We start from the raw sequence: 26,077 nt of genomic DNA, 5'->3' as shown, positions 1-26,077 counted from the left end.
AGCTACCTCTCTGAGTAAGAAGCTGGGAGCCCTGCTGAGGGAAAAGTTGCTATGGTGAGAGAAAGGCCATCAGGCCTCCTCCAAACAAACCAACTCCACCAGCCTCTGGCTCTTAAATAACAATCATCGTCATCCGGAAATTTAAGGACTCAGCCCTGGTCAAGGTGGCAAAGGGTCTGTTTGTCTTTCCCCATTAGACAGAGGTCTGGTCTTGCTACCCTAATTGTAAAGGGGTGACTGGGAAGGAGTGGCAGGGACATGCTGGCGGTGGAGACTCCAGCCCCGCTTCTCCAGGCTTTGTTGACAGGGGCCTGCTTTTCATTTTTATTTTTATCCCATGACTTTTTAAAAAATCCTGTAACTTCTTCTTCGTAACTTGTTTTGGTAATTTTTCATAAAACTTTTTCCTACTTTTTTTGCCAGAAGTTTTTTTGTCACAACTTTTTTACATTTTTTAATCCCATAACTTTCACCCCATAATTTCTTTTAATCCTGTAACTTTATTTTGTTCTTTTAATAAACACTTGCATAGTTATATTGCAATTTTGTAAAAATGAAACCGATTATCTCATGTCAAGCATGCCCAGCATTTGCACACTATCAATACCTTTAATACTATAGTTTTCAAGACACACAAAAGAAAATTTTAAGGCAAAAACAGCACTTTGCAACAATTTAAGAATTTATTACATTACAGTAGCATGACACCAGCAGACAATAATGCCACTTTAGGCAAAAGTCTTTCAGTATTTCCATTATACATTCTGTTTATAAGAATTCATATATTGGTAAAATTCATTCTAAGAAAACTTGGCAAATAATGCTTTGGACTGGAATTGGCATTTCTTTCTCTACTTTTCCGTCCCACCATTTCTTTCTTTTAAGCTACAGTATTCATATTTTAAAATGTTTTATTTCAGAACATTAAGATAGCAGTTGTATTTTTTAATATATTATTTTTAAATGACTAAGATAAAGTTTTAGAGAAATTATATTATAGATAGGGCTGGTTTATGTTTTCAAATTTTCTAAAAGTCAGCTTTGGTTTTAGAGCTGATTTTTTTTTCATTTCTGGAAAACCTATCAGGTTTAATCAAATACTTTAAAATGATTATTATATATAGCAATCTTTAAATAGGTGTTTTGATTCTTCCTACAGAAATTCAGATTTATTCAGTTGAACTCACATTTTAAAATTCTATGTTTCTGATGAACTCTAACCTTCCAATGTTCCCTTCTAAGCAAATTGAAAGCTGCCCTATACTGAATGAGGAAGAGCACAAATACTTGGCTAAATGAGGTATCGCAAAAGACTGCGTGCACCTTGAAGAAAGACTTAAGTTACTGTCATATGATTGCCATTCTTTTTGGCTTTTTCTTAAATATATGACAAATACCTACACAAAGAGTGGAATTTCAGTTAATCTAGTAAATTTATTTTCCAGACGGACATTCAGCTTAAATATGCCAGTGTGTGATTAATCCATAGGCAGCTGATGAACACATTATTGTCAGATTGGTCACAGATGCTAGTAACTGTCTTTAAACTGAACTCAAGAGAATGCAAAAGCGGCAACTTCAGAAAATAAAAGGCAGGAACAGGACTGTGAGTCCATTTTAAATCCATGGGCTAGAAATCGGACCACTGCTAATTAGCCACATTATTGGGTCTAACATTTTTTCTTTATCATTCTGCACCTGGGTTTATCTAATGTATTGAAACATTCATACAGTTTGGAAGAGTCAGTTGAAGTCACAAGGACCCAATATTTACAGTCTTTCAGTGAATACAGGCAAATCTGTTATTCCATCGGTAAAATCATATTGTTGCTCTTCTGTTAATATCATATTTATAAAAGTATCATGAGGATGCCAAATGCTAAAAATGGAGATGGTCTAGTAACTAGAAACCCCCCTCCAGGGAGCACATGTACATATCTTCCTACATCCTAATACTGTGATGTGTTTTGAACACAGACATTAGAACTTTATGAGGTTTTAACTGTTCTTTCCCAAGCACCATCAAGTTATGATTTAGGGAATGTGTAACTGAAATTCATTCATTCCTCATGCATAGACACAATCACATAAATATTGCACAAAATATGTCCCTAACTGAAACCAAGAGGTACAAAAACATATTTCACGCTTCGTAAAGAAGTTTGTGAGGAAATATACCTGTGATTGTATAGACACGTTTCCTGATAATACACTGACATTCACAAACAGTAGATTGCACTGCAGTTTGTAAACATTTTAAGTTGCATAAACTTCTGCTTGATTTTCAAAGCTAGTATAATACTGTCTACTAAAACTCCTTTTTGTTTCAACTAAGTACTCTCACATATATTAGTTTATAATAATGTTTATTAATGTTTAAAGTGTTTTCCATTCAAGGAAAAGAAGTAAATTCCTATGTCAGAGTAACCAAGGTGTTTGAAGAATAGGTATTAGCCAGAGAGGTCTAGATGGTAAAATCAATCTTCAAGCCTCAAAGAAGCTCCGTGAACAGAAAGGAATGCCAGGTGTCACACAGCTTTCCTTTAATTCATTCTTGACTAGAGCCTGTATGCCTGTTCCAGGGACATTTAAACTCTTAAAGGATTTTTTATGATTTTTACTAAATACATTAAGAAGAATGCCAGCCAGCACCCTTTTGTGAACTGGGACACGTAGTCATGTGATTAAAACAGGTAACATGAACTCTGATTTTCAAATGTATTACAGATACAAATTCTCTAAGCTAGGAAATGTTTTCCACATCCACAGTCAATGACAGGAGCGTTTCATTCCTCAGAAATAATCCCTTTTTAGGTGACAGGTAAGAGTACAACCGCTGCAGCTCGTGCTGCAATATCTTCATGAGCCCAGAGCAGACACAAATCCTAAGGGAACTACCATAGTACAGCGCTCATTCTTGGCACCGGAACAAAGGAAACACACTGTATCCCGCACACATCTGCCAGAGCAGGCCACTGTCCTCTTCTGTGAGATTTAAAAAGCTCCCCAAAACGTTATTACTCCCATCACCAGTACACAGAAAATGGGGGAAAGGCTGTTTCCAGTTCTCGGACTTTAAACAACTCTAATGTCAGTACTCACTGATTTCTTTTGTGCGACCACCACAGCAGGCGCCAGAGAAAAGGCAAGTAGGGAAAGTAAAAAGAAACTTTATTAGCTAGCCAATGTGAAAGAAGAAAGGGCGAAGTTCACGGGTCTCCCGCGGTGGAGGCCGAGGAAGTCGCTCCTGCGTTCTGGGGCGAAGTTCCTGGGTCCGCATATGAGGAGGGGCCGAGGAAGTTCGCGCTGCCTGTCTGCCCGGAGCGGCTTTATGTCTTGGGCCTGGCAGTGGGAGGGCAGTAGGCCGGACATGGGCGGGTCGGGCCCTGTGGTAGGTGTGGCCAGGTAGGTTTCAGTTTCCTTGGTTGGACATCAGGTTGCACCTGCACCGTTGACCTGTGTCTTTCCCCGGGCGCAGGAAAGTTGGTGATGAAGAACCCGGAAATACGCCATCTTAGTCCCTTTTGTTCTTTGTTTCCCTCCTCCCTCCATCCAGACACGGTGGCATATTACAAAGTAATGAACAGTGACACTTGGAAGTAAACCACATATTGAGCTAATGAAGAGCTCACTGTGATTAAGATTAGGTCAAACAATAGCAGAACATAAGCAAATTTTATCTGAATTCTGTAATGAACATACATGTTGCAATAATATTGAAAAAGCAAGGCAGCCTATTCCAAACCAGCGAGAATAGTTTTGTGCAAACAGTGGGTCTTTGTGTGTTTGAACTCCCACCACGTAACGGCAAACTCAATATACATGCTAATGACCTACAATTATGAAATTAAAACAGAAAAATGCTAAAGGATGCCAGAGTGAACCTCAGTGAAAGGCAGAGACCCACTTTTTAAACTTTTTACAAATAAACTTAACTATAAATTAGAAACACAAATAATCATTCAAATGAAGGAAATGAATTGTGTAGGAGATTAACCCCATAACTTTCTTTTTTAAAAAGGTCTTGAGCAGCTCTTTGATGATGGTGATGTTTATCTCCTCCTTCTCAGCAGCCAAGCCCAGCAAAAGAACGGCACAGAGTGGTTGCTGCCCAAGCCTGGGTGCTCCTGGTGCTCCTGCGTGATGGTCTGTGCAGTAGGGTTGTTGTGGGGAGATCCCTCCGTGGCCTCTCCGTGAGCTGGCTCCTCGCTGTCAGTGAGGCTCACCTCACAAAGATCTTTGGAGAGAGTGAGTTGGGAATTTGGAGACAGTGAATGGGGGATCTGAGCATGGTGCAAGCCCCGCCCGTCCCTCCCCCCCCCCACCCCGCTCCTGCCTGCCCGCCCCGCCTGAGGGCTCTACTCACCACCATGCTTGTGGGCATCCCCAGTCTCCTGGGGGGCTGGGGCTCCTGGACCGGGCTCCTTGACAGGGTTCTGGGAAGAGGTCAGGAGTTTGCTGTGCTCGCTGTTGTGGTCAGCACAAGCCGCAACTCCATCTCCTGCAGCGCCAGCAGCTTCACCTGGAGGGAGGGGTGCTCAGCCGTCACACCACTGCCGGGCGCCCACCCTCACGCCCACACCCACCCCACCCCCACAGAGATGTTGCACACGCTACCTTCATATCCTCCCTGTACTGGGCCAGCCTGATGATGTCCTCCCCGTGCTGCATCTTTGACATTGCCCCCTGGCTCATTTATAAGGTGACGAATTTTCCTGCCGGAGGACAGGGCTCAGACGCTGGGGCCCCTCTGAGGGCCTGCAGCTTCCCCTGCCGTGCCCTGACCTCCCACTCACTGATGGCATCTCTCCCTCCAGTAGTGGATGAATTGAACTTCTAGTTTCTCCACATTCGCGCTCAGGTCTGTCTTCTCCTCCAGGAGGTCCATAAGGCTGCTCTGGAGCCAAAATAATGGGGTCACATCTTAGTAACAGCCTTTCCCACCCCTACCCTTCTTGGCCCATGCCAGCACTCACTCACCTCCAGCTTCTCCGTGACTTTCCACAGGCCCCGCTGGGGCTCCCTGATCACAGACTCGACCCCAGTCCCTGGGGCTGGGACCACAGAGGAAGGTGGCAAAATGGGTGCAGGGGGAGTCAGGCTCACCATGGCCTCCCAGCTCTCCAGGTCCTCTGGGACGCTCGGCATGGGCCGAGGTCCCTCCTCCTCCTCACTGTCCAGATGTCGTCCTCCATCTCCTGTGGGGAGTGGCCAGAGGGCTCCTCAGACAACCCAACAAGGGAGGTACTGTGGGCCCAACTCTGCCTCCATCCTCACTGTGTAACCCTGAGCCAGCCCCTCCCCAGAGAGGAATGAGCTGCTGTTCTTTATTTTTAAGACCCAAGATCTTGCTATACTGCCCAGGCACAGTCCCACTACCAGTTGGTGTGGGAGTTCTGACCTGCTCCCTTTCTGACCTGGGCCAGTTCAGCCATCCTTAGGCAACTTGGTGGCCCCCCCACTCCCAGGAGGTCACCATATTGATGCCAAACTTAGTGCAGGCACCCGGTCGGCATCATGACCAGCTCTTCTAAAGGTCTCTTCCAACTCCTCAATCCTACACTGCTAACAGTCCCCGCTTCCTCCTGGGGCCCTCTCCTCTTCCTCTGAGTGGTCTCCCGTACCTTCCCCAGGGAGAGCCATGAGGCTCAGTTGGTCCTGCAGCTGCTGATTCTGCTGCCTGGCAGCCTCCAGGTGCTCCTAAGGGGCCAGAAAAGAGTAAGAAGGCACGGAGTTTGCCAGGTCGTCCCCCTCACGGCCCCGTCCTCAGCAGCTCCCTCCCCTGGGTCTCCTGTAACTTTCCGCGGGTCATCTCGGCCACCGCTTTGCCCCAAGCTTCCTGCTGCTGCAGCTGGTTCATTAGCTGGGTCTGCTGCAGTAACTGCCTGTGCAGCGCCTCCTTCTCAGAGGTCAGCTGCTGATAGGCGGCCACCTGCTACTGCTAGGTGGCCACGGACTGCTGCAGGTGACCCAGGTAATGGTCTGGCTGCTGCTGCAGACTCTGAGCCTCTTGGCTCTTCAGCTCCACCTGCAGGAAGACCCTGGGTGTGAGGGCATGTGGCGGCTGGCTTCCAGATTCTGGACTCATCAATAAGGTAGTGAGGGCACTGTGGGGCTCTGTCGTCTTCCCAGGTCCCTGGCCCCTTGCTCCAGGCCTAAGTGACTGCCTCCCTTTCCTAGAACACCATGCCTCCTTCCTCAGCCTCAAATCTCACACCCTCCTTCACCATTTAAACTGTAGGCCACAGACTGGTGGAAAAGCAGTGGGAGCCAGCCGCCATCTGCTAAGCATGTTAGAGGCCTAGTGCTTTCCATGTATTAGCTCATTTAATCCTCAGCACCTCTGTAAGGAAAATGCTAACTTCCTTTTGAAGTTAAAGAAACAGAGACTTAGAGATGCAAAGTACTTGAATGGTGACCAGTGGAACCGAGGCTGGAAACCAGTTTTAATCTAAGGAGCCTTTTTGTTTTGTTTTGAGACAGAGTGTCACTCTGTGGCCCAGGCTGGAGTGCAGTGGTGCAATCTCAGCTCACTGCAACCTCCACCTCCTGGGTTCAAGTGATTCTCATGCCTCAGCCTCCTGAGTAGGTGGGATTACAGGCATGAGCCACCATGCCAGGCTACATTTTTTTTTTTTTTTTTTTTTTGGTAATTTTAGTAGAGATGAAGTTTTACAATGTTGGCCAGGCTGATCTTGAACTCCGACCTCAAGTAATTCTCCTGCCTCAGCCTCCCAAAGTGCTGGGATTATAGGCGTGAGCCACCGTGCCTGGCGTAAGGAGCCTCTTATCCCACTATCTCTTCCCCTATGATTGGGGGGCTCTGTGCCTCTAGCTGAGATGATGATGTCCAGACCTGAGGGAGCCCAGGGCTACCCACCTCTAAAAGTCAGAGGGCAGGAAGCAAGAAACAGTCTCAGGACTGCCCTGGAGGGTGGTGGAGTCACCTCCCCCAGGCTGGAGCTGCTTCTGGCCTGGCACCTCCCATCCCCAGAGGCTGGTGCCCGCCTCCAAGCCCTTCTTGGATGGGGCGGAGGTTACCGTCTCCTTCACCTCCTCCAGCTTCTCCTGCCGCTCCTCTACTTGCTGCTCCAACTGCAGTGCGCTCTTGTTCTCCTTGTTCTGGACAGAGAGAAGCAATCAGCAGCCACCCACTGAAACTGGAGACCCCAGAACTTGGTGTCTGCCTCCCATGGCACCGGGAAGGGTGGAGGCAGGTTAGAAAAATCATCCCCTCTGTCCCATAGCCACCAGAGCAGGGCTCTGGCTCACAGGTGCCTTTAGAAGTAATATTTCACATGAGGGCTATGTTGCCCCATTTTACAGGTGAGGAAACAAAGGCCTTGAGGGCTAGGGAGGAGGGCAGGCTCCCCAGGTGGGGCAATGCACCAGCTCCTCGAAGTTGCTCTGTGGCTGGGCCAGCTGCTGAAGCCTCAACTCCTGCCTCCCAAGCCTCTCCTCCTGCTCCTGAAGCCTCTCCTTTTGTGCCTGGTTCAGGAGACTTACGTGCTGATGGTTTTGCACCTGGGCCTGGAGCTCTGCTGACACTCTTTCTAGTTCCTTCCTCAGGTGCTGCAGCTCCACCTCAGAGGGCACTGCTGGGGGCTCCGGGGGCAGGGGTTCAGCTGAGAAAGGAAGCGGTCAATAAGGGCCTCTGTATTCTCCAAAACCAAAAACCAACAACAAAACCCCTCCTCTTGGTGCACAGCTCCTCTCAGGCTCCCCAAACTTGGCCGCACTGCTAATGATTCCTCGCACCCGGATGGTACCCAATCTTCCAACCACTTTCAATACAGAGCACTGTGGGTGGCTGACAATGGGCTCTCTGTGCTGATGGGTACACTGAGGCTCACGGAGATGACAAGACTTGCCGTCTCCTGGCACAGACTTCTTTCCTTCTGCCTCAAAGCCCTTCCATCCACCCACCTCCCTGGGGCATTCTAAGCCACCCCCAGCCCTCTGATGCCAGGCCTGCTCCCAGGTCACACCAGCCCCATCTCACCTATCCGGTTCTTCAGTTTGGAGAAACTCCTCTCCAGCTTCTCTAGCCGACGCATGTCATCCTTCTTCTCTTTCTTCAAGGTGCAAACCTGCCCAAAGCACAGGGGGAAAGGGCCCTGGAGAGAGGGGCTGGTGGCTGGTGGCTGCCATCTCCCTCTCTGCCCCCACGTCCACAAAGCCCAGACCCATGACCACCTCTGGCTGTACTGTTCCCATTTTACAGATGCCCAGAAAGATTCCGTGACCCATCTAAGGTCAGGGGGCTGAAAGGTCAGATCTCACCTCCTGCGACATTTTCTTCATCCTCTGCTGCCACCGGGCCCTCTCTCCTTTCAGATGTTGAACATATTCGTCCCGCTCTAGATGGGCTTGTTTGAGCGACTCCTTCAACTGCAAGAATGGGCACAGAAGTTAGAAAGGGCTGTCACTGGTCCTCACCTGCTCCTGGCCACCTGGGGTCATCTTCCTTCCACATCCCTCCCTCTGCAAAACCTCACCTGTGTCAGCTGTGCTTTCAGAATTGCCTGCTCCCGTGTGGACCGCTCTAACTTCCACTCCATACATGCTTTCCTGTGGCTCGAGGACTGGATGGTGAAGAGTGAGAAGTTTCAATCTGGGGAGCCTGGGCCATTCCACACAGTGCCCCTTAAAAGAGCTAGGGCTAGGCTCAATATACAACTCGGTCAGTAAACATCGAGGCATTTCCAAGCCCATGGTGTGGTTTTTAACAGAACTCAGTAAAGTTGGAAGGGACAGGGAATGAGATGGAATTTACAGCTGCCTAACAGAGGCCCAGAGAGATCAGTTAATATTGCTCTTGTTATTACTGTTATTACTACCACTGTCTGAACCTTTATGGAGTGCTTCACCAGCACCATGCTAGCAATCCCATTTAATCCTCACAACCACCATAGGAGACAGTTACTATGATGACCTCTATTGTGTAGATGAAAAAACATGGAGTATTTTAGGTTAAGTGCTTGCTTAACATCACTTAGGCAGAGCTGGGATTTGAACACCCAGGTCTATCTGATACTCTAAGCCCATTTTCTTGCTGGGGTTGAAAGCACAGATAGGAAGGGGAAAAATAATCTTTTGTTCAGTTTTTGAAACAATGATACCTTTGCATAGTCCAAAACTCAGAAGGTACAGAAGGGAAGTATCTCCCAGCCACCTTGTTGCTCTCTCCCGAGTTTTTTATGAACGGTTGCAGACATGTTTTACATATACTATCAATAATATGTGCACACACACACACACATTTCCTCTCTCTACAGAAATGGTATCATACTAAAGGTAATCTTCTGTACCTTCACAGAACAAGTACCCAATACCCCACCTAGGACTTGGCCAAGACCACAGCCAGGTAAGGGCAGGGCAGGCACTTGGCCTCCAAGCTCTGTGTCCAGTGCTCACTCCCCACCGCACCCCCCAACTCACCCACAGCAGCTGACTCAGCCCCAGGCTGCCTCTAACAACCACACACAAAAGCAGCGAGACATGGCCATGCTGCCTCCTGGGCAGGACACTCCATCCTGCAGAAGGGACCCTTAGGCTCACTCCTCTATCTGCGAAGACAGGCTCCCAGGGGATGGGGCAGGTGGTTGGACTCACCGGGTCCGCCTTCTTCTCCTGTGTGGCGGTGACAGCACAGAGCACCTGCTCTAACTCTCCTCTACGCTGCAATGAACATTGCAGGCGGCCGGCCAGATCCTTGGACTCCTCTGTAATGAGAGAGTTGAGATGGGGCCCAAAAGACTCCCGCTAAAGACCTGTCAAAGTGCCAGGCTGAAGGATGACAGGGTGCCCAGATTCCCACCTTCAAAGTATCTGAGAGAACGTTTCATGTGATACAGGTCCGTCCTTAGTTTCCCTTTCTGTATGTTCAATCTCTGGATTTGAACCTTTGGGAGAAAAGCCAAGCAAGTGCTGAAAGAGAAGGAAAGAAACATTCCGTGGAGGACAGGAGAAAACCTCATACCCTCCACTCACCTCTAGCTCCCTTTCAGTTTTCTGTTTCTCGTTGTTTGCTTTCTTTTCCTATAGGAAGAGGAAGACAGAGCTCTTACCAGGGGGAGGTAGAGATGGCACAGCAAGAGACATGCCCCCAGAAAGCCACTGATGCCCCAGGACAGGCCCACCCATGGGACCAGGTTATCAGGGACCCTGTGGGGATGGAGTGGAATCTGAGGGGTGAGCCTTCTTCCCCAGGTTGGGAGTAGGGGAGAGGAGACTGGGGCCTCTACATCTGAGTGCCCCCCAAACCCAGCAGTCATGTGAGCAAACAAAGAAATCACGATTACTTCTTCCAGCTGATGTTCCACTTGTTTCTTCTGTTGTTTCTGTGGGGAGAGTCAAATAAAGGTGATGGAGGGTGGCCCCTCAACTCTATTCCCCAGGCCAGGAAGTGGTAGGCAGGGGCCAGGAATGGATTTTAAAGGCAGAGTTCTCAGACTCAATGGGAACACGAACTGGTCAACTCTCCTCAAGCGCCCAAGGACAGAGAATTCGGGTCTTTGTTGGTTTTTGCCCACAGCCACAGAACTCAAAGTCTGAATCTGGAATCTCTTGAGAGGACAGAAACATAAACCTCTAGAGATGGAATTTGAGAACGGCCCCCTCTTCTGCCAGCTTGTCATTTAGAAAAGTGTGTTCATTCAATAAACATTCACTGAGCACCTATGGGCCAGGTACAGTTCTTCACAGCAGATATAGGCAAGAAAAGGACAGTCAGGAGCCCTTGGCCCTGAGGTTCCCATTCTAGGCGGCCTTTAAATCTCGGACTCTCAGAGCTAACAGACACCTTTGATACTCACTACCTCCTCTGGAAACCCGAGTCCAGAAAGGAGAGGCGGCTTGTCCAGAATCAAAGAACAAATTAGGGACTGAGTCACAGCAGAAATACGGGGCCCCTGACAACCAGTCAGGCTAGCACTTCCCCGAGAGGCAATGACCCCAGGGCGTGTGTAGCAAGGACTCGAGCAGGGGTGTGTGGAGAGGAGACAGTCGGCAAAGAGGGCAGCAAAAGAAGAGCCATGCTGCGTGCTCTGGGGTCCCTCCAGGTGAGGCCTGGGCACCCCAGCTCCCTATTTGTGCTTGGCACCAGGGCCCCCAGCCCCTTTCTTCAGGGCCCCAAGGGAAAACTGGAGCCCAGGATTGGCAGCGTGGAATCAGGGGACCCCACTGGACTCTTACCAAGGATTTGATGGTCTTCTTCAGTTGACTGATTTTGACGGACCTTGAGTCCAGGGCTGCTGGTAGTTCTTGGCACGGGCTCTGAGGCACATGCAGAGAGGAGGAGATGGAGGAGGAGTTGTGGAGAGGTAGAGAGAACAATCATTAGGGCTGGGGTGTGTGTGGGCTCTCTCAGCTGGCAGAGGGGCACCCAGTCCCTGCTGTGGGAGGAGGTTGGAGGATTGGCCTGCAGGGTCACTGCACCTCCGCCCAGAGCCTCTTACCTCCGGTTCCTTCAGGGGACCAAATGATGTAGGGCTGTCCCCGAGGATACCCGTTGCTGACTACAAGAGATGAGAGTGCACATGGAGATGTTCTGTCCCTCTCAGTGTCAGAGCCCTCTGACTTCCTTTCTTCCCCATCAACTGGCAACATTTTCTTTTCTGCCTATCTTGAACCCTTTGTCCCATAACTCCTTTGTGCCAACTTCTCCCATGCTTTTTATCTCCCCACCATCCCGCCCTGGGGCCCTTTCAGTGAATCCTGATGACAAGTGGCTGTTCTCATTGTCCTGGCTTCCCCTTGAGACTGGGGATGAGGAAAATCGAACAGCAATGACCATATCCTGGGTGTCCTGGGTGTTTACCGCAGGCCATGTACTAGGGATTAACATAAAAACAACAGTAACAAATCTCATTACCTCACAAATGGAAGTCAAGCAATACCACTTCTATTATACAGATGTGCAAAGAGAGGCCCAAAGAGCTCAAGCAACTTGCCCTAAATCATATCCCTAGCAGACGGAGAGGCAGGATTCAAACCCAGAATTCTGAACCAATACCCAACAGTCCATCCACAATCTTAACAATTACCCTCTACTGCCCCTTGTGCCCCTTGTCCCCAGGAGCCTGGTAAGCCAAGACTCACATCCCCAGGTGAGTGGCAACCACCAGAAGTGGCTGTCTCAGGGACACTGTCATTTGTTTTCTCGTTCTTCTTCGCTCCTGTTGGACCACCAGGGCTGTTTCTCTGCCAATATTCTTTTAACTGTGGGAAAGAAGAGCAGTAATACTCATGGGAACCATCAGCCCCTACAGCCACATCCTCCTTACAGTTTTTACAAAATACTATATACACCATCTGATTTAATGACACCAACAACTGTACAAGGTGTTGTCACCATCATTTAGTGACTGAGAGGGATCGATATGGATAGGAAAAAAAAAGAAGAAGAAAAGAAAAAGGCAATACTGGAACTTTGAAACTCAGTCTTCTGACTCCAAGCTCTGGGGTTTTACCAAGAATCAGCAACTGCCAGGGACCAAAACCAGAGGCAGAGGTAGAAAAGTAAACATTAGGTAGGCAGGAACTGCGTGGTTTAGAGTCATACATCCTCACACGTCTGTCAGTGTCAGGAAGTGCACCCGTACCTCTCAAACTTTTATATCAATGTGTCCTCGTGGCAGAAGGCAGCCTTTCTGTGAAATCTGGGAATTTATCAGAAAGAGGACAACCCAAACCTCATTTCAGAGAGAAGTCTGGTATACTCTTAGAAACCTATGTGACTGTCATCCCTAAGTACATTAATGTTTTTTCTCTTGATCTCAAGAGAATCAAGGGAACCTGACATTTCAGAAAGATGTCCCATATTTATCCTGTGGCACTCAAAGTACCACAGGTTGAGATAATATGAGGAAGATTCAAGCTGTCAAATTCAGTTCCCCAAGATCTATTCCTCAGAAGATGAGCAAATCTCACTTCAGAGAATACTGACTGAAGGGCAGTCTGGTCCCAGAACCATGGAGAATTAGAATATGAGGTGGAGAACTCAGAAAAAAATGTTAAAATCTCTCTGGAAAGTAGAAACCTGGGAGAAAACCAAACCAAACCCATTCTCCCATTGCCACCCAGAGATACTGTCAATGTTTTGCGCTCACGGGGGAAGTGTAGGCTTTTCCCCCCGTCAATGTCGATGTTAAGGGAGTGAGGCAGCCTGGAACCTCTTCCTCCTAGGTCCCACAGTCTCTATTCCCCTTCCAGCTGGAAATTTGCGCTGTGACCAGAGGAACCAGAAATGGGGTGAGAACGCTTAGGGGACTGGGTCATAAGATCAAAGGCCGGTCTTCCAGTAATGACAGTTTCTAGGTGGATTGTAACATCACCACTTTCCACTCCTCCAGGTCGGGGGGAGGGACCACATCAGTAGCATGTCCGAGTCACTGCTCCATAACGGGGGAGGGAAACACAGGGTTGGGACCCAGGTCCCTTGGAGATGCCAGTGCAAAGAACCCAGGGAGGGCGACCTTGAGGTAGCAGGAGTGGAGGCAGAGTCTGCAGCAGGGAGCCTCAGGAGTCACCAGCATCCCAAAGTCCCGTAGTCCCAAAGTCACCCAGGGATGACTGGCAAGGGTGGGACCTGGGACTGGGGGAACCCAGGTTCTTGGAGACGTGAGCCCAAAGAGCCAAGGAAGGTCAAGCTTGGGGTGGCAGGAGATGAGGGCCCATGAATGGAGTGGGAGTCATCCGCCCAAAGTCAACCTGGGGTGACTGCCGAGGGCAGGGACAGGGCTGCTTGCTGAAGGGGTGCGGCTAACTGACAAAACTTTGGTGGGGGTAGCCCAGAGGCACTGGGGTGGGGGACCCAGTCTGGTGTGCCTCAGAAGTGGTATGGACTCTGGCAGGAGTCTTGTCATCGGAGGGGATCTGTGACAGGGTTGGGGGGCCATGACCTAGTGTGTTTTTACCTTTTTCTTGGCTGCTGCCAATTTGCTCTCTCGAGTTTCTCCTGCCATCGCAGGGTGGGGAGGGAGGCGGGGTTGGGGCCACATCAGCAAAATCCCAGCGAGCACTGATCAACACCTCCAGTCACTGACCAGGTTGCTGTGTGACTGAGCCAGAGGAGGCGTAACCAGGGCCCCAGTAGAATGTGGAATAGGGGTGTGGCCTTAATGCTCCAAGCCCATTGGTCAATGAGAAAGATGAAAGGGAAAGGGGGTGTGGCCAGACAGCAGCATGGCCAGAGGGACCTGTGGCTCACAAGGAAAGCTGCCCATGCAACTGCTGTCCCCACCCAGTCTAAGACAGGGCAGAGGCCAACTACTCTGGGAGAGGGGAGGGGCTGGCTTTTGCTTTAAAAGCTTTAAAACTGTAAAAAATATATGTGTGTATACTTTATATGTGTGTTTTTCAGTTTTTGTGTATCTATGTGTTCCTCCAGAGCTATCTTCATGACCCAGCTTCTATTCAAGGTCTATGATTTTGGCCTATATTTTTCATACAGTACAAAAATTACCAGTATTACGTTAACTGAGATACAGATCATATAAAAATGGAAAATCCATAGCATGCTTGATGATTAATGAAGCAGACTATACTATTCAACATTCCAATAAGAAAAAATAATCACAATGGTTCCTCATTTTTGGAAAAATGTTTCTCTTATTCTCCTAAGTTATTGTTAAGATTGTTTTTTGTCTTAAAAAACATGTTTAATATCTGTAAAAACCAAAGCTTTTGGGCTGGGTGTGGTGTTGCACACCTGTAATTCCAGCACTTTGGGAGCCTGAGGCAGGCGGATCAGGAGGTCAGAAGATTGAGACCTTCCTGGCTAACACGGTGAAAACCCATCTCTACTAAAAGTACAATTAGCCGGGCATGGTAATGGGCGCCTGTAGTCCCAGCTACTTGAGAGGATGAGGCAGCAGAATGGCATGAACCCAGGAGGCAGAGCTTGCAGTAAGCCGAGATCATTCCACTGCACTCTAGCCTGGGCTACAGAGCGAGACTCTGTCTCAAAACAAAAACAAAGAAACAAACAAACAAAACAAAACAAGGAACTTCTATTTCTCTCACTTTCTAATATTTTAATACGTCCTCCAGGGATTTCACTAAGACATATTTCAGACCTCATTCTGATCTCCCTGTCCCCACCAAGTCCACCAACTTCTGCCCTATCATCTATCCTCATGTCTCTCTAACACGCTGACTTACTTTTTGCAGAGAATCATCTAACCGATTAATTCTTTCTTCTCGTGTCTAATCCATCCACTGAGTCTCTTATTTCAACGATTACATTTTTTATTTTATTTTATTCAGAGAGAGAGTCTTACTCTGTCACCCAGGCTAGAGTGCAGTGGCACGAACCTGCAGCCTTGACCTCCTGGGCTCAAGTGATCCTCCCACCTCAGTCTCCTGAGTAGCTGGGATTATAGGGAGGTGCCCCATACCCAGCTGATTTTTTTTTTGGTGGTGGTAGTGGGGTATTTTTGGTAGAAATGAGTTCTTAGCATGTTGCCCAGGCTTGTCTCCAACTCCTGGGTTCATGCCATCCTCCCACCTCAGCCTCCCAAAAAGTGCTGGGATTTCAGGTGTGTGTGTCACCATACCAGGCTATGTATTTTATTTCTGCAAGTTCTATTTCATCCATTTTCCTTTCAGGTCTTCCTCATCATTTCTGGTGGTCTTACTGCTTGCTCAATTTTATGAATGAATTTATATATATTTTAAATACACATTAGATTTCACATGTAACTATTTTCCCACAATTTTAATATTTGAAGTTTGTGTTCTGTATCTGATAATTCCAAAATCTACAGTCTTTGGGAAATATGTTATTTTTTCTTTTTAACAATTCTCAAACATGTTGGGTTGACTACTTGAATGTTATGATTTATCTGAATTCATAGTTGCCTGCTTTTAATCTTTGGCAACCTATAGGCTTCAGTTAGAGAAAACTTCCCTCAAAAAGTATTGGTGTCTGCTTTTGATGAGAGCTGTGGATACAACTAATATAAGACCACTTTACCACCATGCATAATGCTGACATTCTCTTAGATTCTCTTGGAAAATCTCAGGATTACACAAGGTTTTCAAATTTGGCTCCCTAACCTTGCTCATTTATACACAGAAGACGAGACTGCTTAGTATTGTTGGTGACTCCCTTCCTCCTACCCTGGAAAAAACAAAACAGATCTCTCATCTGAATGTGATCACAGACTAGGAGATTCTGAAGGTGAATAACTGGAGACTGTGGGCAGCAGGGAAAGACAGGTATCTTTCCTGACCACAGAAATAGGTCCGAAGCTGCCCTAAAGGCTGTGTGCTCCAGCATTTCTATTTAGATCAACAATCAGTCCCTCCATAAAAGTGAACAGAAGCTTCTTAGAGCACCATGTGGCCTTTAAACCAAAAATTCTTGCTAAAAGTCATGGTCATGGTAAAAAAGCTATGGCTTTGGAAGGCTTTCTCGGTAATGTCCTAGAATTAAGGTTACAGCCTGCATTTCATGTTAACTGAACAGAAAACCGGCCTGAACAACATCCTTCTGTCCCATGGCGTGCTCTCAGCTCCTCTCGGTTGGGCCTTGGGCAGCCAGACTGTCTGGTTTTAATCCTTGCTCTGCCACCTGGGACCTTGGATAAGTTACCCACCTTCAGTTACCTCATCTACAAAATGCAGATATTAGTAATACCCTCTTTTTAAGTTATTAAGAGGATTGAAAGAATTAATAAAAAGTAAAAATTAAAAAGGCTTGGTAAGCATAGGCACAGAGGGGAAAAAAAAGTAAAAATCAATCCATAAATAAAAAGACTAGTACCTAGCATGTAAAAGTTCATCAGGAATTAATTCCATAATATGAACCCAATTTTGCAAAACTTCAAAGTACATATAACTTTTAACTTACTAGGGTATACATACCAATAATAATTTACAACTGTAGCCATGTTTGTCTTCAGTAAATATAACAAAGACTAAACAAGCAGGTACTAAATCATTAAGTGATTAGCAGTTAGTATCTTCAAATTTTCTTATACTTCTGTATTTTCTATAGATCATCTTTGCAACAAGAAGAAAACAAACCAAATGAAAATGAAATGAATTCTCTCAAATAGAATTAAATCAAGACAGGAAGAAGGCTCACAAAGTAATACGAAATATATCTTATGGTTTATTAAAATTCTTAATAAAAGTACCTTCTTTGCTCCAAGCTGTACTCTGGCTTTTCCTTTGAGTCAGGAGGCATTTCTTTGAACAATGACCAATTATCGAGTAGGCACTGCTTCAGCCCTATAGGAAAAACAAAACATCTCTAGAACACAGCAGCATTCCTGATTCCCACTTGAGAAGGCCTAACAAAATGGCATATGCCTCAACAGCAGCAGATTGGTGTTAAAAAAAGTCTGGAGTCAAGGGGGAAAAGTAAAATTGGAACATTTCTAGAATCTCACAAAAAGCAACAAACCAATTTTCTAAGTGCCCAACATGAGCAAATTAGAACCTTAAATAAAGGTCACTCTTAATGCCTATCCTGGCATAGATTCAGCACCAAGTACAATCTCATTTTACTGGTTTACCTTTTTCATCCTTGAAAATAGGGATTATGAAAAAAAAAACAAAAAAACTAAAATTTCTTTAAGAGAACCTTTTAATTACAATCTAACTTACATAATCAAAACACTCTATTGAGGGTGAAAATTGGGTATTATAAGAAAATAATCACCTGTTTTGTGAGAAGTTTCATACATAATCCTCCTCCACCCAATACACACCTTAAAAGGAAAAAGGAAACATACAAAATTATCTTGAGAATTATTCCTGCTTAAAAAACATCTACACATCATTACTAAGAAAGTATGCACACAGTAAAGATGAAAAGAGAACATGCAAGCATGAACATAATTGTTAGGGATATAGGACTATGGGTAACTTAAAAATTCTATTGGTATTACTCTCATGTAATTGCTCTGAAATTGTAGTCCATTGTTTGAAATGGCTCCTAGAACAAAATAGTTTGAAATTTTTGTGATATCAAAAACTAAGAAGTTAGCCCTAAATATTCCAAAGATAGGGGCAGAAGAACCCATTCCCTTAAATGGCATTGGAGTTTTCTTTACAACTCAACATTCTCTCCCATCCTGTGATGGCCAAAAGTTTTTCCTCTGACAATGGCATTGACCTTACCCTATCCAGAATATGAACATCTGCATGGTTTCATGGTTAAAATTGTTTTTACCCATTCTGTCATGAGAATCAAATGGTTCAGACCATGCAGCTCCTCTCTGGGAATCCTCAAGTCCTTTCTAGGTCTGAAGACTGTTCTCTGAATGAAAGATAGCTTCCGGGGATTTATCAAATCTCCCCATAGAAAATTATTTAGATCAAGATGTTTTAACCTTAACTTTTTCTCAAACAAAATAATTTCATTTCTCCTTTACTGTTGTTTTAAATTTGAAAATACACAGATAGCATGCCTAAAATAAAATCAAGGGGATGACAGTTTTAGAACACAAACTGTGGTAATTTTGAAAACACAAAAGCTAAGACCACTGATGAGGTCTATGTGGACACCAAGTCCACCACAACCTGTTCTGTCCTCCGGGTCTCTGCCCACGCCTTTCCCTTGCCTGAGATTCCTTCTGCTTCCTACACTTCCAAATGCTGAATTTCCCCCCGGAAGAATTGCCAAGACCACTCCAGCCTGCACATCTTCCATTCCAGCTAACCAAAGGCATCCTTGCACTGCCTAAAACAAATTATTTTGTAGAGAAGGCATCTAAAAACTTCTACTACAGACCATTCACCTTAATAATTGTTATCGTGACATTATTCAATAATAAAATGAGGGAAAGAAGTCCCTTCACTCCCTTATCCTGGAGAATCCAAGCCAGTGTCTTTCCCACTTGCTTTCCCAAACCCTGAGACCTTTCAAAGTAACAGTTTAATGGAAAGGAAAGAAAATCTAAAGAAAAACTCTCCAAAAAATTAAACTTGGGCAAAGAATCATGGGATTAAAAATTTTTACTCTTTGTGTGTTTGATTTCTGAAACATAGAAATCTATCTCCCACTCCTTAAATCTGTCACTGGGCTAAGAGAATTTTGTATAGAATGTGCACTTACTGATTTAACAGAATTAGAACCTCCAGGCACTTACTGAGATTTTGCTTCCACAACCACTCAAAGTCTAGTCATTAGTTAGTGAGTTAACACCACACTTGATCTTCACATTTTGGAAATGCTGACAGTAGACAGGGACTTGTTTTGGGAAAGAAAGTATATAGTAAACATTGCTACCCATTACCCAGACACCACCACCTTTCCTTTAAAGTACTCCACTCTTCCTTTAAGGTTGCAGAGTCTCAGAAAGTGGAAAGAAAGGAAGTTTTTGCATTTTCAGGTCAAAAGAAAGTACATTTGTACAACCACATAATACCTCTGCAAAGGTTTCTTAAAATATAAACACGAGACAGAAAGTACTTCTAGCACCTCCACAAAAAGTAAGATAAGTAAACTTTTCCTCAATATACACTTTCAGCAGCATCGACACCTAAAAGTGGTCGACTCTACTACTGTATTAAGTGACATTTATTTTGTCAATATGTGTTCCAAATTCCTACTGCTCTTTGTCTCTGAAGGGTTCCTGCTGAATATTGAAACAGTTCAATACTACTAGGAAAAAAATTATTAATAATCAAAGTAAGGGTCACCTAAGGATAATATGCTACATATACAGACAGTCAGATTTTCAACTTTAAGAAAAGTTGAGTTGTCAAAGTTGTACAGCAAACACTATCCTAAGCTTAGGCTCTTCTGGCATTTGATTTATAATCTCTGTAAAGAAAAGCCAGTTAGAAAATGGCACATTTTATATGATTCTACTTATATGAAATGCCCAGGATAGGCAAATCTACAGAGATAGAAATTAGATCAGAGGTTTCCGGGATCAACGGTGGGGGAGACGGGTACAGGGAGTGACTGCTAATGGGTATGGGGTTTCTTTCTAGGGAGATGAAAATGTTCGGAAATTAGGTAGTGGTAATGTTTGCATAACTCTGAATATACTAAAAACCACTGAACTGTACACCTGAAGGGGGCCTTATCATAAAAAAACTGTATGACAATAAAGCTGTTAGTTTAAAAAATGTTTGGCTATGTTTAGACATAAAGAAATAGCTTCATACCTAGAAGATACAGGATATAAAATACATGCAACAAAACTGCTCAATAATCTATCTAGATTCACACAATGCTTAATCTTTACCCTGACTAAAATTGCAAGCTTTGTATTTTATTGGTATTTCTCGGTTTTTACTTCTTCCTAAGTCAGTCAATAATTCCTCCTCCTCATTTAATTGTTGACTACAAAGACCCAAGACATTTTGATTCTGCCGCCAGTGAGGTTCACATTTCATTCCTCGTTCCATCCCCAGGACTACCAAACCAGTGTGTGTTCTCCTCACTTCACTATAAGATAACAGTGTGGCCCTCAACTACCGTCACACCCTTCAAGGCTCTGTGAGGACAATGTGTCTCATATTCTCTTCCGCTGTCACCAGATTATTCTAAGACAGTTTCTTTACTGTTACCCCTGTTTCTTAACCAGTTACACAGAAAAATGAATATCCAGGGATGGTGTCATGTGCCTGTAGTCCCAGCTACTCAGGAGACTGACGCAGGAGGATCGCTTAAGAATGGGAGGTTCAGACTGCGGTGAGCCATGATCATACCACTGCACTCCAGCCTGGGCAACACAGTGAGGTTGTCTAAATAAATAAATAAATGTGGTCTATCCATGCCATGGAATATTATAGTATTATCAGCCTTAAAAAAGAAAGAAGTCCTGTCACATGCTACAACATACATGAACCTTGAAAACATTATACTAATTGAAATGAGCCAGTCACACAAAACCAAATAGTGTATGATTTCTCTTACATTAGGTTCGACATTAGTCAAACTCATAGAAAGAGAAAATCGAATGCTTGTTTCCAGAAGCCAGGGGATACAGAAATGGGGAGTTGCTGTGTAGTGGGTATAGTTTCAGTTCTCCAAGAGCAGCAAGTTCTAGCAACTCGTTATTCAACAACATGTATATACTTAACACTACTGCACTGTATACTTACAAATGGTTAATACGGCAAATTTTATGTTGTGCCTTATCAGCATTTCTTTTTCTTTGGGGGGGGGCGGAGTCTCGCTCTGTCGCCCAGGCTGGAGTGCCGTGGCATGATCTCCGCTCACTGCAAGCTCCGCCACCCAGGTTCATGCCATTCTCCTGCCTCAGCCTCCCGAGTAACTGGAACTACAGGCACCCGCCGCCATGCCATGCTATTTCTTTTGTATTTTTAGTAGAGACAGAGTTTCACCATGTTCATCAGGATGGTCTTGATCTCCTGACCTCCTGATCCACCTGCCTCGGCCTCCCAAAGTGCTGGGATTACAGGAGTGAGCCACCGCGCCCAGACTATCACTGTAACATTTTTAAAAGAAGGGGCTTGTGATTCCCTTTGTTGTCATTACCCATTTTTCACTTCAGCATTTTGAACTTTAGGTTTCCTGTAGCTGTTTTCCTGAGGCCTGGATTTACTGGCTCAGAATGTCTCCACCAGCTTGTATCGGCAGGCAGACACTTCTCAGCATCTTATTGGGCTCTGTGTGCTTGATGCTTAAAGTGACATGGAGACATGCCACTTGCTGAGAGGCAAAGGAAGGCAAAAGGTGACTGCCTTCCTGGCATCGATGAAGGCAAAGAGAAGGGATCTTGGAGGCACAGAGCTTAAGGTATAAGCAATAAACAAGGGTTGCCAACAAAAGAACTAACCCCTCTCCTGGCAACATTTGCAGGTGTTTTTCACACGGCCAGTGCATTTCACAATGTGAGTGCTGTCCAGCACCAAAGGGAATGGCCAACAGGCATGGAGCAGCCTGCAGCGTCCAGCACCCAGGAGGATGGCCAGCAGCCACAGAGGAACCTGCAGGGTCCAGTTCCAGGAGGGTGGCCAGCAGGCACGGAGCAGCCTGCAGCCTCCAGCACCCAGGAGGGTGGCCAGCAGGTAGGGAGCAGCCTGCAGCGTCCAGCACCCAGGAGGATGGCCAGCAGGCATGGAGCAACCTGCAGAGTCCAGTTCCAGGAGGTTGGCCAGCAGGCATGGAGCAACCAGCCTGTCCCAGGAAAGCAGGAGTCACAGGACACAGCTGGACCCAGGTAGGCATGTGTATTAGATTCCTATGGCTGTTACAGAAAATTACCAAAAATTTGGTGACTCAAAACAACAGAAATTTATTTTCTCACAGTTTTGGGTAACAGAAGTCCAAAATCAGTACCACTGGGCTGAAATCTAGGTATCAGCAGAGCCAGTGCTCTCAGGTGCTTAAGGCAAAATCCATCCTTTGATTTTCCCAGCTTCTCGTGGCTGCTGGCATTCATTGGCTTGCAGCTCCACCACTCTGGTCTCTGCCTCCGTGGTCACATGGCCTCCTTCTCTTCTGTCTGAACTTAAATCTCCTTTATCTCCCTAAGGAAGCATGTGCCAGGATTTAATGCCCACTGAGACAAACCAGGATAATCTCCCCTCAAGATCCTTAACTTAATCATACCTGAAAAGATGCTTTTTCCAAATAAGGTAACATTTACTGGTTCTAAGAATTAGGACTTAATGATTAGCTCCCACTTATAAGTGAGAACATGCAGTATTTGGTTTTCAGTCTCTGTGTTAGTTTCCTTAGGATCATGGCCTCCGACTGCATCCATGTTGCTGAAAAGGACATGATTTTGTTCCTTTTTTTTTTTTTTTTTTTTTTGAGACGGAGTCTCCCTCTGTCGTCCAGGCTGGAGTGCAGTGGTGCAATCTCGGCTCACTGCAAGCTCCGCCTCCCGGGTTCACGCCATTCTCCTGCCTCAGCCTTCCGAGTAGCTGGGACTACAGGCGCCCGCCACTGCGCCCGGCTAATTTTTTCTATTTTTAGTAGAGACGAGGTTTCACCATGGTCTCGATCTCCTGACCTTGTGATCCGCCCGCCTCGGCCTCCCAAAGTGCTGGGATTACAGGTGTGAGCCACCGCGCCCGGCCTCCTTTTTATAGCTTCATAGTATTCCATGGTGTATATATGCCACATTTTCTTAAAAAGATTTATGCGGCAATATTCACAATAGCAAAGACTTGGAACCAACCCAAATGTCCATCAATGATAGATTGGATTAAGAAAATGTGGCACACAGAAACCATGGAATACTATGCAGCCATAAAAAAGGATGAGTTCCTGTCCTTTGTGGGGACATGCATGAAGCTGGAAACAATCATTCTGAGCAAACTATTGCAAGGACAGAAAACCAAACACTGCATGGTCTCACTCATAGGTGGGAACTGAACAATGAGAACACCTGGACACACGACGGGGAACATCACACGCTGGGGCTTGTCATGGGGTGGGTGGAAGGGGGAGGGGTAGTATTAAGAAGTATACCTAATGTAAATGACGAGTTAATGGGTGCAGCACACCAACATGGCACATGTATACATATGTAACAAACCTGCATGTTGTGCACATGTACCCTAGAACTTAAAGTATAATAAAAAAAAATAGAGATTTATTATGGGGTCGTGGCTTACATAATTATGAAGGCAAAGAAGCTGTCATCTGGAAACTGGAAGACTCAGGAAAACTGGTGATTTAATTCTGTCCAAGTCAGAAGGCCTGAGAACCAGGAGAGCTGATGGTGTCCATCCCAGTCCCAGGGGAGGAGAAGATGAGATGAGATGTCCCAGCACACGCACAGAGGCAGAAAGAAAGGGGCGAATTCTCCCTTCCTCCTTTTGTTCTACTCAAGCCCTCACTGGGTTGGATGATGCCCATTTCCACGGGGCCATCTACATTACACACTGACTCAAATGCTAATGTCATCTGGAAGCACTCACAAACACACCAGAAACAATGTTTCATCTGAGCACCTGTGGCCCAGTCAAGTTGGCACATAAAATGAACCTTCACAGTGTAATCCCAGGACTTTGGACTGCCAAGCATGGTAGATCACTCGAGCCTGGGAGTTCCAGGCCGGCCTGGACAACATGGTGAAACCTGTTTTTTTGTTTGTTTGTTTGTTTTTTGTTTTTTTTTTTTTTTGAGACAGTGTTTTGGTCTTGTTGCCCAGGCTGGAGTGCCATGGGATGATCTTGGCTCACTGCAACCTCCACCTCCCATGTTTAAGTGATCCTCCTGCCTAAGCCTCCCAAGTGGCTGGGATTGCAGGTGTGAGCCACCATGCTTCTCTGATTTTTTATTTTTTTGGAGGAGACAGGGTTTCTCCATTTGGTCAGGTTGATCTCAAACTCCCGACCTCGGGTGATCTGCCCGCCTCGGCCTCCCAGGGTGCTGGGATTGCAGGCATGAGCCACCGCACCAGGTGAAACCCAGACTGGAAAAACAAAACAAAAACCACAAAGATTAGCTGGGCCCGGTGGGCTGCGCAGGTAGTCTCACCTACTCTGAAGGCTGATGTAGGAGGATTGCTTGAGCCCAGCCGTCTAGGTGGTAGGGAGCTATGATGGTACTGCTGCACTCCAGACTGGGCGACATAGAGGGACTCTCTCTCGAAAATGGAAACGGGAAAAGGAAAGTAAATAAAACTGCTAAATCAAGGAACAGCTTGACAGTATATTATTGAGAGAAATAGAGGCAAAGGTTAGCAGACACCAATGTTCACTCAGTGGGAACTGCAGGTGTTCCCTGGACAGGAGGCTGCTACTTTTCCAAAAGAAATCTGTTATTGACTACCAATAAAAAAAATACACTGTACGTTTGTTACAATATACAAATAGTGAAACTTTATATAGCCAAGATCATATTCCAGCACTGCTCTAAGACTTTTCCTGCTCTGAAATAGCTACTGTTGTTACCTCCATTGTAGTGAAAACAGATGCCAAATCTTGTTGTGGAAGGACCAAGGAAACTCACTATGAAATTGACTTCTTGTAAGTTTTGGACTTAAAGGTTCTTCCTGCTCTGCTCCTACATTCCCACATTTTAGTTAACGTACCTCTTAAAATACTGGTCCTTTCTATATTTGGAGGGACTCCTCCTGGAATTTGAAGTTTTTTCTTGCAGTAAACATTTGGTCATAAGATCATCTGTGTTTTATGTCAGTTTAAGTACCTCTTTAGACATTATTCAGTTAGGAATGTAAATAGGAGCTAACATTGTGTGTAACACTTGCTTACAACCATTTTTGTTTGATGATACAAATATAAATCAGTGTTATTGCAAATGCAGGCTGGGAAGGGAGGGAATATATGCAGAGAGAAAAGCCCCATGTCTGCTTGGAGTTCAGCACTGGGTCTCCTTCCCTTCCTTGTCAAGGCTGCCACAGTGACAGAAGCACACAGGGCTGCCTTTTAGTGACACTCGCTGGGACAGACCTGGCAGAAGGGATTGCAGATTTGCATGGTTCCTGGCTGCCTCTGCCGGCCTGAGTCAGCAGCCCACTCCAATTCATGCTGAGCTTGGATAGCTCAGGTTTGAAAAATTCCCCCTTCCCTTGGACCAACCACCATGTCTCAGCAAGTTGCCCAGGCTGGTCTTAAACTCCTGAACTCAAGGGATCCCCCACCCTGGCCTCCCAAAAGTGCTAGGACTACAGGTATGAGCCACTGTGCTGGCCTACAGCAAAATGTTTCTGGAACTTGTGGGTTGTCGGTCTCACTTACTTCAAGAATGAAGCCACAGAGCCTGGTGGTGAGTGTTACAGTTCTTAAAAATGGGGTGTCCGGAGCTTGTTTCTTCAGACTTTCAGATGTGTCTGGAGCTTCTTCCTTCTGGTGGGTTGGTGGTCTCCCTGTCAGGAGCTAAGCTGTAGATCTGCCTAGTGAGTATTACAGCTCTTAAAGCTGGCGTGCACCCACAGAGTCAGCGGCAGCAAAACGTATTGCAAAGAGTGAAAGAACAAGGATTCCACATTGTGGAAGAGACCCAAGAGAATTTCCTGGGATTGCCTTGGGCAGCCGGCTTTTATTCCCTTATCTGGCCCCACCCACATCCTGCTGACTGGTTCTTTTTTTTTTTTTTTTTTTTTGAGACGGAGTCTCGCTCTGTCGCCCAGGCTGGAGTGCAGTGGCCGGATCTCGGCTCACT

At 45.8% G+C, this 26,077-nt stretch overlaps 1 protein-coding gene across 4 annotated transcripts; it reads right to left on the bottom strand.

The window, feature by feature from the left end:
- Window positions 1–4,052: 4,052 nt before the first annotated feature.
- LOC140710496 (golgin subfamily A member 8S-like) lies at window positions 4,053–14,031 on the bottom strand. Of its 4 annotated transcripts, none has more exons than XM_073012344.1 (19): window positions 13,920–14,031; window positions 12,103–12,222; window positions 11,460–11,519; window positions 11,197–11,277; window positions 10,305–10,343; window positions 9,994–10,041; window positions 9,821–9,905; window positions 9,616–9,725; window positions 8,499–8,585; window positions 8,284–8,391; window positions 8,003–8,090; window positions 7,390–7,625; window positions 7,054–7,122; window positions 5,625–5,700; window positions 5,107–5,198; window positions 4,797–4,897; window positions 4,618–4,715; window positions 4,367–4,522; window positions 4,053–4,237 (listed from the first exon to the last, which is right to left on the bottom strand). In XM_073012344.1, the coding sequence occupies exons 1-19, from the start codon at window positions 14,001–14,003 to the stop codon at window positions 4,053–4,055; spliced, it is 1,923 nt and encodes a 640-aa protein (XP_072868445.1). In that variant the 5' UTR covers window positions 14,004–14,031. The 4 variants fall into 4 exon arrangements, with proteins under 4 accessions (XP_072868445.1, XP_072868446.1, XP_072868447.1 ...); XM_073012345.1 differs by having other exon boundaries at window positions 5,107–5,195; XM_073012346.1 differs by lacking the exons at window positions 5,107–5,198; window positions 5,625–5,700; window positions 11,460–11,519 and adding an exon at window positions 5,032–5,074 and having other exon boundaries at window positions 7,022–7,122; window positions 11,197–11,318; window positions 12,108–12,222.
- Between the last annotated feature and the right edge of the window lie 12,046 nt (window positions 14,032–26,077).

The sequence above is a fragment of the Chlorocebus sabaeus genome, chromosome 26, assembly GCF_047675955.1.
Source record: "Chlorocebus sabaeus isolate Y175 chromosome 26, mChlSab1.0.hap1, whole genome shotgun sequence".
NCBI lineage: Eukaryota > Metazoa > Chordata > Mammalia > Primates > Cercopithecidae > Chlorocebus > Chlorocebus sabaeus.
This window is presented reverse-complemented; position numbering and strand designations above follow the sequence as displayed.